Below are 13,508 nucleotides of genomic sequence, written 5' to 3'. Positions count from 1 at the left end.
AAAGAAACCTTATCAACACTTCCAGAGCGTTTTGGTGGAATTTAAGCCCCTTAAAAATCAAACCTGTAAATCCCCAAGACTTGTAAATATTGCTGGGGTGATTATGAAAACCCCAAAGCATTTAGCATCTATAAAACCATTATTGTTTTATTCAGTAGACTACTCAATTTTTGATGTCTAATTTAAATGCCTTTAAAAAAAATTTTAGCTACAACTTTTTACTTTCTTTTTTTTTTTCCCCCATTAAAGTGTGAATTCTACCTTCCAAAAGGTATAATGAGAATTACTTTATAAACAAAGTTTTCTCTTATCATCTCCCCTCCTGTTTTGGGGGATCAGTTCTGATAAAGAATAGTTCTAATCTAATGCTTTTTTTCACTGATGTCAGTCAGATCATTTGCACCTACCCATGGTATCTGGCCAAGACAAAGGCACCATGTTAGACATTATGTCAACAGCTAGTTGGACAGCAGTAACTTCTAAAGATTAGCAAATAGACGAGCCTTTGCACCAGGAATCTACAAAGTCTCACGGACCTGGAGGCATTTAATCCAGTCAAGTCCTGCAGTCAAACTTTGCTCAAGCAGGAAACAGAATAGAATTTCATTCACATCCTTCATTCTTACCTAGGTCTCATGTTAATAAATGCAGAGGATCAACAGCTACATCATGTGTATTAACAGACATAATAGGGAGATCTTCAAACTACAGGAGATCAGATGAAATCGTCTTGAAAGAATCAAGATACGTTCCTCAATAAGCAGATATTTTGTGCTACAGAAAAACTGGTATCAGTGACTTGCTTATACAATGTATGATAAAAATCAGAGAAATACAAAATCAAAACTGCAGAATGTTCAGTGGCAGCAACGCCTCCACCTTACTAAGCCAGTGTGCTTTCAAATTTCTAGTTAATAATGTCTCAGTGTTTAATTTGTTTTAATTTCAGGGACCTTTCTTCTTGAGGAAAAAAAAAAATGAAGCAAACATCTAGAATCCAAAATGACATGGTTTTCAATAACGATTCTAGATAAATACACCCCAAACTGCTTCTTTATCCCACAATGGTAACCTTGACAATTTATTAAGAAGTTGTTTCCCAGACTTAAGGGGTTCTGAAGACTTTAATGCCTTAACATTTTGGCCTAAAAACATGGCAAGAGTTTTTTCAAAACTAAATGATTGGAAAACTTGTTTTGTTATCTTCTGAGCATGCTGTGCGATTCAGGCCTTACTCGCCTAGAAGCTGCACCTTAGTACAGTTGTAGGATTCCCTCTCAAGCAGAAGCAGCTGACACAAGCATACAGAGTACAAACAGAAGCTTTGGAGTGTGATTCAGCATAAGCCTAAGAGATAAGCATCTTAGGTATGCTAACAAAAGGAACAGAGTTTCCTTCCAACCTCCCTTTCTATCTGGGGATAAAATGGTGGATGTGGATGGTGTGTGGTCTGCAATAACTCTCCAGGTCTGCAAGATTTCAGCAAACCATACTTTTAGTGGAGTTAGGCTCTGAGCTTCAGTGTCCTCAAGCTACTAAAAACGTTGAAGGAAATTAACAAAAGGACCATAGTGAAGAAAGCAGCAGTTTAAAATCCAAAGTTTAAAGTGATCTACACTGCAGGTTGTAGTGCAGACAAGAGGCACACAAGGAAACAGGAAAATATGGACATGGATAGGGCAGAAGCACAAGTTAAGACTACAGGAATATAAACATGTTTATGGGGGTTTTCTTTTTAATATATTTTGTAAAATTACATTTAACATCAACTTTTCTTCTGTGCTCCAAAAAAACAAAACCAGAGATTCAAGATATCAATAGCAGCGCTGAATTTTTTTCATACGCCTCATATTAGTCTTCTAAGAAACTTTGTTATTCTAAGCTTTCCAAAATTAAGTTTCATCCAATGTCACTATTTAATTTGCTGTCCAGGTAAGAATGTGAAATTCACTTTTATCAAACCTGAGACCCAGGCACTCTGCTTGCAGATTTTAATTTTTTAACTCAACCATTTTTTACAAAGCATGTCATTTTCATCAGATACTTTCCATAGCAGGAAATGTTCCAGAAAAAAACCCAACAACAAACAAACAACAAAAAAACACCAAACAACCAGCTATAAAACATCATCTAATTAAAAACCCAAGAAGCTAGCAAAACAGCCAAAATGGCCTTGTTACACCCAGCCTTGCCAGAGTGCCTCATTTCATAATGGTTTAGAAAACAAATCATGACTAACAATGTCTCCCTAAATACTATTAATTTTCCTTACATTTCCTCTTGAAAGTTCAACCTTTGTACATAACCATCATGCAATGGTTCACAAGTGTCTTAGCTGCACAGAAAAACAGCAAATTCTTTGGGTCTGGTTAGATCTGGAAACAAAATTTTCGTTGTTGTTTTTTGCTCTCTACATTTTTTTAAGTCCCAAAACTCAAAGGACTCTTTGTCAACTATCTCTTTTATTTTCTTTCCAAGTTCTTCATAGAACATTGACTCCTTTTCGTTAGTTCTTTCAGTTAACTACCTTTCACATCTCATTAGCAAATTCTGCCCAGTACTGTTAAGTCAATTACCTCTTCTTTTACTCAATGAAAAAGTTTTTTTCAGTTTCTGTTCTATTGGACCCCCTGAGTCACAACCACATAGGTGTGTCCTATGAATCTGCTTTCATCTTGGCTGCTGATTTCCTTGTGTTTCTTAGAAGCTTGGAGAAATTTAAATTAAGCAAGAGGAATCTGGTCTTTAATGCCTCATGAATTAGCAACTTATTACTAATAGCAATCACAAACCAATAACTAATTAACAAATACTTCTTTCCTAATGAGTACAATAGGAAAAAAGTTACAAATATACTATTCTCTCTGATACTTTAAGGAAATGGACATTTACCTTCAGTTAGACCTACCAGCTCTTTTTGGAAGTTCCAGTCTAGAAGTAAAATACTACAAGCATGTGCATATCAATCATCCAATGTGAACTTTAAATGCTGTTTATTTTAATTCACTGGGGGGGGGAGAAATCCCCATAAAGAACATGAAAAGGATCAAGGCTTAAAAAAACCCAAAAAGCTAAAACCAAAACATAATAGCTACAAATGGTACAGATGCCACATGTAAATTTATATAAGCTCAACGAAGTTGGACTCAAAGCTACCAGCACTGCCCATTAAGACCACACAACTGCATGAAGAAGGAACTTCAGCCTTAACTATTAGACTTGGTTGAAGAATAGATTGTGAATACTATGAAAAAATACTATTCAGTAATCTTAGTAACTAAAGGGAAACACATTAGGAAGTCTTTTCTCTATACCAAAGCCTGAAATATAAAAGAAACTACATAAAGACCACCAGTCTAGAGAACACTAAGCAAGATGCAGGTGAATGGCATTAAGGAACAGACAGCTACAGATAGACTTGAAGTACAAACTACTTAGGAGGAGTTATAAAAACTAGAGCTTTCAAGGAAGGAAGGGGATCAATCCCCCTTCCCCTCACAGAATTTAATAAGAAACCCCATGGAGACTTCCAGGGTTAGAAGCCCAGAAAGAGACAGACAATCTTGGAGTCATCCATCAAAAAGAATCTGGGGAGAAGCATGGAAAAACCAAAGAGAAATTAAGACAGTGCAAGCTGCAAGGATCTTTGTCAAACAGCAACAGCAGAACCATGCCCTAAGGTAAATGGTATCTAGGCTGGCATTTATAGAATTCTGCAGGGCCCTAAAGACAGGATGTGGTAATGGCCACAAGGCCCAGCTCTTCTGCTGCTCAGTGATAAGAAACTCAGGTAAAGAATATTTAAAACCCTCAATCCAGGAAGCATCCCTGCCCCTTGGAAGCTGACATGATATAAACTGTCTCCTTTTGTGTGCTTTTCTGCCAGTGCCAGAGAGTGCAAACGAAATAAAATCGGACCACTTAGGTTACAGGGAGAACTAAAGAAGAACAGGGGACAAGTGATGCTGTATGTCACATAAGAGCCTGCCACAAGAGGACAAAAAAAGTAGGGGCAGCAAGAGATCCTTCCTACAGAAGTGACCACCTCAGTTCTGTAGACAGAAGGTAGTATTTTCATTACCAGCTACATAAACACCTGTCTGAAGCCAGGCAGGTACACCACAAACAAAAGGAAAGAGGGTACTGCACAAACCAGTTCTAACAGGAAATATACTAACGCTTCCCTGTGTTCCCTGTTAAATGTGCTTTGCTTTATTCTGCAAAAATACATATACAAGCTTCATTATATAATTCCAAAATTTTTGTATTAATACAAAAAATGAACATATTCTCTACCAAATCAGTCCAAAAAACACTGAGCTGAGGCTGAACAGGACAAATATGAGTATCAAAATATTCTCACATGAACACAAAAACTTGGAAGAGCTTGAAAATTTTGTTCATACACACCCAAATTCCCCACACAAAGCTTTATCCTGGTGTTTCTGATGTTGGATTAATTTTCTTGTATGAAATGCAACTTGTGTGGCAAAAACTTTGTAATCCACTAAAGATTGAGGTACAACAAACAATGCTTGCTCTTCCAATTTTCACCATAAATTAACTTGCAATGGTGTCCAACTTACTTGTGTTACTCTTACATCATTTTATAAAGTTAGTTTTCATTCAGAAACAAACCACTGATGCATTTGTCTCCTCAGAAGGAGAGTCACTGGGAGAAAAACAGTAGGAATCAGCCGGTCAAAGCTAAAGTGTGATGAGAAATGTGCTTAAAACTTAAAAAAAAGTAAACATTAAAAATTACTAAAAAAAATAATTGCTCATCATTTACAATGTCAAGGAAACACAGTGCAAGCTAAACTAAATATGCAATTATCCACAAAGGTCTGCTAAAGATGAAAATCTAAGGAACTCTGTTGCTCAAAAAAGGGCATTCAAATGATTATCAAAGGCCATCTCCAATCTGTTGCTGAAAGGGGAAAAGAAAAAAATCACAGTGCTGTTATTAAACGTGATCAGGTTTATAGTTCATGCTTGTTGATAACCTCTATCTTTTCTACAGCCTCAATCTGTTGAGTGACCTGGTGCTACTACACTAAAACCTCCTTCACACCAATGTCAAATCACTAGTTAACAACAGAATAGTCACAGAGCAAATTATTTTTGCACTGACTGTATTTAAAGTTTCAAAAGGACACATAGGTGAACCAGAATACAAGTTAGTTTCATGAAGGGGAAATGTTCTGAATGTTCATGAAATAATTTCTTTTTCCCTCTAGAAGATCTATGTTTGTATTTACACATGGAAGCTACTTACTGTAGTCCCAAGACTGTAAACAACAGACAAGAAGTCCAAATGTTATGGTTCCCATGTCAACCACAAAATGCTTATATATGCACAGTCAGAACTACAACTGCTTCAAGTTTGTGGCAATATGCTTTTAAGTCTACAAAACTATGCAAGATAAATTCCTAATCTAAAACAGAGAAGACTGATGATATTTTTTTCTCAGGGGTCTTTTTCTTCATCCAACTCACAATCATATTAACAGCAATTCCCCACAGCCCAAATGCTTTCTTATGTTTTTGCCAAACAATAAAGTATTCAGAATTATCATTTAGACCTTTATTCAGTCTACAAGCAATTCAGCATTGATTTGCCACATACATAAAAAAAAAAAAAAAACAATAAAAAACCCCACAGAGTTTTGTCTTTGCTCTTATGAATATAACTCTAAAATTACCTAACAGTCAGAACTGTTGGGAAATGGTTTTTCTTCTTTTTTACTTCATTGGAAACTTAGGGTTTGTCTGTTCTGCAGACTACAGTGCAGCACACAGCTACTAAGCCTGCTGAGATAAAAGAAAATGCAGCCACATCATATGGGGAGTGTTTGGGAGAAGTTTATCTTCTCCAAAACCTGAGTGAGCTCACTAAAAACTAACTGCTTCTAAGTCTACAGAACAGATGAGAACAAGACTTGTTTGTAAAAAACCTACCACGGCAAGTTCAAGTCCAGAAGCAGGGCTTCCAAACAGTATGGTAACACAAACAGTAAATAACAGCATATGCAACTGAAGGGTACTGAAGAAAGTGATATGTATATCATGTTAACAATACTACTTGAATTGGTTTACAATGCATTACACACATGTATATAGACAATATTTTCAGTTTAAAACTGCTTAATTTACATTTAACATGTTTGTCTATTAAATGTTGGATGTAAAATTATGGTTCCCGAGAAGCCAATAGCTCCATTTTGCTTTTCTCCCTCCAAGCAACGTTACCTCAATAGGTGATTTTAAATGGATTACATTACAGCCAGGATTTCACTCACTCTCTAATACTTGCAGGGAATTCCTAAGCACTTTAAGAACTAAGACTTATTTAGCAAGAAATTAGAGCAGCTAATAATAGAACCTTTGTTTTGCCCACACTTCATTAACAAAGGTCTGTATCTGTAGTGATTTCTTGAAATGCATTTTTAGAGTGTCAGAAAAGTAAAAAACAATAGGAAGAACACATAAAAATCACTTCCAATCATTTTCAAAGAAGCTCACATTATTTTACTGTGGATTCAAAGTCCAAATGGTGGTAACAGCCAACAGGCATTACACTTAAGCTAAAAAAAAACCAAACTAATCTTTTATTTTCACAAGAGTTAATTATTCAGAGTCCTGCAAACATATGCATGTTGATAAAAACTTCTCCATTACTGTTCCATGTTTCCATACTATGACAGCAAACTTATCTGCTATACAAAGGAAATCTTAGGTTTTTACAGTACGTGTTATAATCCCGGAGATGAAAGACTCTTCTGAGCTCCACACAAATGAGAGGACAAGAATAGTCATCTGTAAAGTAAGACGAAAACAAGACAACCCAACATATTTTTCTCACTCAGCTAAGGGATTGATGACTGCATCTTAAAAGTAAGTCTTCAATTTCAGTTCAAAAATTATTATATGTAGTTACAGTGAAATTAATATTTCCACACAAACTGCAGGACAATATGAGCACTGCCTGATACATGTGTTTTGCAGGTAAGGAATAGCTTCTAACAATATCATTTTTTAGTGAAGTTATTAGGAGAATGAAAACAAAACAACAGCAGAACAAAAAAGTGGTTACAAATGCCAGAACTGAATGTTTATGTTTCCAGCAGTGTCCCACTTCCGACATTCCTGATGAAAGTTGTATGCTGTCACACTGCCCTGAGTCACGCTGGCTCCAACTGCTGCACTGAGGTAATTAGCTTTGGTAGGTGTGGGAGCACTCTCAAAGCTTTCCTGTCCCTTGATACTCCAGCTCATATGTACTTGGACAGCACCTAACAGTTGTATTATGCTCAATTGCTTTTCTTTTCTCTAAGCTATCACCAGTCCGTATTTTCAAGCAAAATTAACCATGATCAGAGGCTCATAATCATACTATAGCAAATAACTTTTCACAACTACAATATCTCATATCTCACAGAGGATGCCTTAGATATTGTGGCAAGCATAATTTTACAGTAGAGATTTTTCCTCTAAGTCCCTTCTGAAATTTCATACTAATGAGACACATGCCTACCAATTCTTCTCAACCCGAGCTCATGCCATTTTAGAAAACTTTCTTCTCGATCTCAAAAGATCCTGAACGACTGCAGAAAAGCAAGACAAATTAAAACATGTATGTGATCTCATAAATTCAGATTTTAATTATTCACTCACCACCAGAGTGACCTTTATACAGCAGTTTTTATTCACTCGTATCAGAGTAAACACCCTAACTTTTCAATGGTTCATATAGGCAATGGAGATAACTTAGTTTCAACTGAGAAGGAATTTAGAAGAGCATCCAACTCTAACACTCTAAAATGAACTCTTTAATGGGCTGCAGGGAGATTTTTCTAAAACAGTTTCTTTATAGTTAATGAACAGTCACTAGAAGGAAAGTCAGAAAATGTGGAAAAAGTGAAGGCATAATATTGCTCTTGCCAAAACTCCCACACTATTGGCTCTGAATACCTAAGTGTGCTCACAGCTAAAACTTATTGTTCATAATTTGGCCCCAAACTGTTAAAGCTATGAGACAACTATAAAGTAATATAAATTATTAAGAGATTTATCTTTAACTGGATCACACATTATGGTAATGAAACTGACTACCTATGCAGAGGGTATAGTTTCTGTTTTTAAAGATAGTCTTCAAAACTGGAGCAACTCAACCCAAAGTAAATATAAGTACAGAGCTTCATTTAACAAAGTTTGTTTGTTTGTTTTCACAGTACTTACTGAAGATAAATATAATTTCATGCCTATTTGGTTTCTCTTTTGCCCCCCTGATTTTTTTTCCAAATAGCCAATTTTGTTTGTGAACACTGTGCTTTAAAGAAAAGACTGAAACTCTAAAGCAAAAACCCAAGAAACAGAGGATCCAGGTAGGAAAAAAACCCAACAAACAAAAACCCAACAGCTCACCCATACCTACTAACTGCTTTAACATATGTACATAAACCTTTATGTTTAAAAACATTGTAACATTAGTAGTAGGCAAAATACTCATGCACAGTCAGATAAAAAATTGTTAGAGTGCATGACAAACCAAACACTTGCAGATTATTTACATTTCTTACTGTAAATTCCTTCCAGAATGTTGGACTAGAAATTTCATTTCAAAATGGAAAACCAAAAAAATCTCAATCCCTGTATCTGTCTGTAATCCACAAGACAGAACACAAACTGCCTTAAAAAAAAGGACCAGTATAGCACAAACTTCAATATAAAGAGCAGTGTTATATTTTTTTTTACCTCCAAATCCTTTTCCTCTCCTTAACTCTTTGTTAACAGATGCTACCAACTGACTACAGCTCAACTTTAAAATAATTCTTAACACAAGGCTCCTCACATTAGCCATACATACATTAGCATTACATTGATTTTACACATGAATCATAAAAACACTATTTACACTAGATGAAAAAAACCTTGAAGCTAACAAACTTTGAACTACTAGACCAAATCATTACAGTAACTATGAAAAATTCCTATAAATAGTCCTACAACATAAATCTATAACAAAAATCACTATTCTATCTGGAAATAGATGTGTGAAAAACAAATGAGAGGGGATCCTATCAACATCTATAAATATCTGAGGGGTGGGTGTCAAGATGAAGGTGATGAACTCTTTTCAGTGGTGCTCAGTGATAGGACAAGGAACAACGGGTTCCAGCTAGAGCACAAGAGTTTCCACCTCAACACAAGGAGACACTTCTTTGAGGTGAGTGTAACAGACCACTGCAGTAAGTTGGCTGCCCAGAGAGGCTGTGGACTTTCAAAACCTGCCTGGATGTGTGCCTGCTGAGCCTGCTCTAGGTAATCCTACTTTGGCAGGGCGGTTGGACTCCATCTCTGGAGGTCCCTTCCAACCTCTAACATTCTGTGGGGGGCATTTTTTAAATTGTCACCCTTATTACTATCTGGATTTTCAACAGTGATTTAGCAGCTATGAAAATCAAGAGATATATTAATGTGCCAACTTCAATCTGAGCAGAATTGAAAAAGACAGCAGAATTCTTGCTTCTTAAAGCTCTAACTACTGGCATCAGGAATGTAATGACACAGCAAAGATGGTACTGATGCCTACAAAATAAGCTTAACTAAAGAATTCAGCTATTATGCATTGCAACTATGTTGTTGCAGCTGTTATCTGGGGATTTTGAGGTCACTACCTGGTTTGAAAGAATCACCCTGCATAGGTCTAGTGAGCTGCTCAAATTTAGTATCTAGTCAGTGGCGGAGCTGGCTACTTTTGTTGTATTATATTACCACCACTGCAGAAACATCATCATATGAGGAAAAGCAGCAGCATACCTAACATCTCACAGATACAGACGGTTCAATGATTCCAAAAGCTCTGACTTTTGTAATTAGTCAGACTTCTAACATAATACACAGCTGAGATGAACTCAAGTAGTGGCTACATTGTGCCAGGCCAAGCAAAGCCAACACCAAAGCTTGCACTCGCTTTATTTGTTTCTAGGGCAAATTCTTTGCATTTGCATTTCTTTAACATGCAGTAATATGAGGGGCTTGCACTATTTCAACATAGACAAGCAAATTTCTCATTAATAGATACAACAGCCATGTTACATCCATCTGGTACGATAAGTACAGCACTGCATATAGCTGCAAAAACTACACGGAGAATCAGAAAACATATTCAACGTTAAAATGTTTTCATGCAATACATATCTAATCCAGAGCAGTCCACATCTGCATATAAAATATCTATAAACAGTGATCATATTCTACATAAATAAAGGATTTCATGTATTTTCTATAGAATGCAAAGCCTCAGTCCCATCTTCCTCTGTAGGGAAATAAAAAAATTATTTGTCAAGACAACAATTCAGTGCTTTTCCTTTCATAGCGCTAGAATTTTTATGTAAGGGCTATGAACAAATAAGACCCACATTTTCCTACTTAAAACATAAAGTCTCTTTTGTTCCACGTTACACCAGTACTGCTATGAAAACTTAATTTCTCGAACTTTTTTTCCCCTCTTGAAGAACAGAACTACTGTTCGCTTAGCTGTTCCAAACAGAATGCATGCTCAAAGGGTGAGATAAGGGGAAAGAAAGAACAAATTACCACATTCATTTACTACTTTCTCCTTCTTCCTTTGAATATTAGCATGAAAGTTTCCTAAAAGTGCCCAGAATTCATTATTTTAACTCAGTGCATATATTCAACAGGTCCATATATTTGTCACATCCACTAAGTCGGTTTCTGTGTTTGAGTAAAAAAAAATAAAAATATATATTGCTAATGATATAAGCCATAAATACATAGAAATATTACTGTAGTAATAATATTTGACACTAAAATAACATTAAAATAATGCTAAGAATGCTTGATGCATATTATACATAAAGAAATCAAATACAGAAGTTAAGAAGAAAAATACTTGCAGTCATCACCTGAACGAACAGAGACTTAGAATTATGTGGGTTTGAGTTTCTTCTGACCATAAGAAAATATTCTGTGAATTGTAATTACAGAGAGTGCTGAGCAGATATCCCGTTAGGTAAATACATGACTTACATTCATCCCTTCATGGAAGCATGACCAGGCACCACACAGGGCATGTGCTGTACCAGCAAGATAGTACTTTCACTGATTAGGATAGGGAGTACCACAATAATGAACAGCACCATCAAACTTTACAACCTAGTACAAAAACCTGACACACATTTTCATAGAATTCCTACACTATTTAAACAGAAAAAAACACTAGTTTCTAGAAGCACAGGAGGATATTACTGGAGGGTACAACTGACACAGAGCCCCTGAGCCACCAAGGCTAATCTTCTGTTATCACTGATAAAATGATATAACCCACTTCATCAATTTTACAGTTGGACTCTATGATCTTATAGATATTTTCCAATCTAAATAATTCTGTGATTCTACATCTATAGAATGTGTATATGGGTTTATCTGTATATAGGTATATTACATTCTTATATATGAATTACATGATACACATTTACATATACAGATGTATACATTTTATACAGATATAAAATAATATGTTTTTAACTCTAAAGTATTTTAAAGGACGAGGCTACATGCTTCTAAAAAGCAGCATTCAACATAAGGTTCAGTGAGGTTAAATGACACATCCAATCTTGTGTTATTATGTCTTTACTAGGGAAGGCCTTTTCTGAATAAGGTCATCATGCTATCAAAACCTTTACAGGCAAAAAAAAACAAAACCAAACAACATTATGGAAAACTTACCTCATGCCATAAAGACTTCTCAAGAAATGAAGTAAACTCCCATTTCATTAAGGGCTGAATTCTAGTTAGCTGTTCTGTTGTAATCCTAGAAAGCTTCAAGTCAGCGTTGTTTCTTCTTTGCTCAACGTAATTCCAAGCAACAGTTCCTATATGCCCTGAAGGTAAAGTCCTGACAATTGCTCTTGTTCCAGTATAAACTGATTTTTTCACTTCTTTATCATTTTTACAGAAGCGTCTTATTAATAAAGTGGAACGATCCTTTTTGTTTTTAAAGAAATTCTCTTCCAGCTCTTCTTCACAGTTATCATTACAGTCTTCAAAATGGCTCAGAAAGGGCTTGGAGGGCATTCTTCCAGTAAAGTTATTTCCACAGAAGTTGTGACCTGAGCATGCCATTTTAACTTTTCGTGGTGCTCTTTCCAGACATAAATACTTATCCCTTAAAGTGTCGTCATAAAACTTCTGCCCGTTCTCATTCTCACAATTGTTTGTCAGCTCCATTAATCTGCAAGTGCAAGCAGGGGAACTGGTGGTGTTACCTTCGCCAACACTTGCTGGCTGCAAGCAGTCGTCCAAAATGAAGCTGTTGTGCAAACTGCACAAAGCCTTTGATATATTCCTTTCACTAGCACAATGAAAGTGAAAAAAGGCCACTTGATCAGTATCATTGCCATCCTTCTTACTTACTGCTGTCTGACTTCTTAATGGAGGTCCATTCATTTTCAACTGAATTTCAGCAAGCATGGCTCTTTCCAGTGAAACAGGAATTCCAGTTTCCAGGCATGCTTCTCCTGCTGAAGGCCCACAAGATTTATACAACTGGCTGCAGGGGACACTGCTCTTGATTTTTTTCTGTACAATGTTACAGTTAATGTTAAGAAATTCCACTGAATCAGGGATGGAGCTGTTCCTCTCCCAGAAGTTTTCATTACTATTGTCATTAGTCAGTCGTTTTTTCGCCAGAGAGAATATTTTGGGCACTGAGCCCTGAAGACTTTCTTCTTCAAGTCTGTGTAGGTATGAGAGAGCATGTGTGGTTTGCCTTCCCAGACGGGCAGTATGTCTTTTTATAACACTGGTGTCCAAAGCATTTTCAGTATTTTCATCTCCAGCTGACTGGGCAGGTATCACTTTACTCTGGACCACAGAGACAAGAACAGACGCTGTCATCTCCTCAGAGGTCATCTTGATATAGCCTCTAGTTGCTGGAAGTGTGCTGGGGACTGGGGCAGGGCAGGAGGCGTTGTCTACCAAACTTTACACCATAATTTCAGTGCAATAAAAGATTTAGTGCTAAACAATCAGGGAACACACAGGAAAATATGCATTGACTACTTTTTTGTTCTTGACTGTTTGGTTTTTTTAAAAGTAATTTTTGGATTTTTACTTCTGGGCTACTAGGCTTTCCCAGCCTTGGATTACTGACATAAAATACAAACATTTTTAAACCAGCTCCTTACTACAACATTGGCATTCAGCTTGTTTCTTCCCATAATCCCCTGTAGCACACGCAGTATTGCTGCAGCTTGTAGAAGACAACGAAAGGCATAATCCATGTCAAAGATGCATCGCCCCGTGTGACGTCCAAAAAGTCTATTTTCTGTAAAGAAAATAAATACATATATATTGAACAGAATCCTTGGGGGGGGGGAGGGGGGGGGGAATAAAAATCAATCATTACAACTACAACAGAAACTTTTTTTTTATGTAAAGAGAAGGAACACATAAAATAGAAGTTGACTATACTGAGACCT

General features: G+C 36.3%; 1 protein-coding gene across 3 annotated transcripts in view; it reads right to left on the bottom strand.

Moving 5' to 3' along the window:
* Positions 1-13,257, bottom strand: part of PLCE1 (phospholipase C epsilon 1) — a 120,304-nt gene extending 107,047 nt beyond the window's left edge. For all 3 annotated transcript variants that reach the window (XM_054163386.1, XM_054163388.1, XM_054163387.1), the window contains exon 1: positions 11,755-13,257. In XM_054163386.1, the coding sequence (XP_054019361.1) occupies positions 11,755-12,939 (1,185 nt within the window). In that variant the 5' untranslated portion in view covers positions 12,940-13,257. The remainder of the gene's footprint in view (positions 1-11,754) is intronic.
* Positions 13,258-13,508: the final 251 nt, after the last annotated feature.

Source organism: Dryobates pubescens, chromosome 8 (assembly GCF_014839835.1).
Source record: "Dryobates pubescens isolate bDryPub1 chromosome 8, bDryPub1.pri, whole genome shotgun sequence".
In the NCBI taxonomy this organism is placed as follows: Eukaryota; Metazoa; Chordata; class Aves; order Piciformes; family Picidae; genus Dryobates; species Dryobates pubescens.
This window is presented reverse-complemented; position numbering and strand designations above follow the sequence as displayed.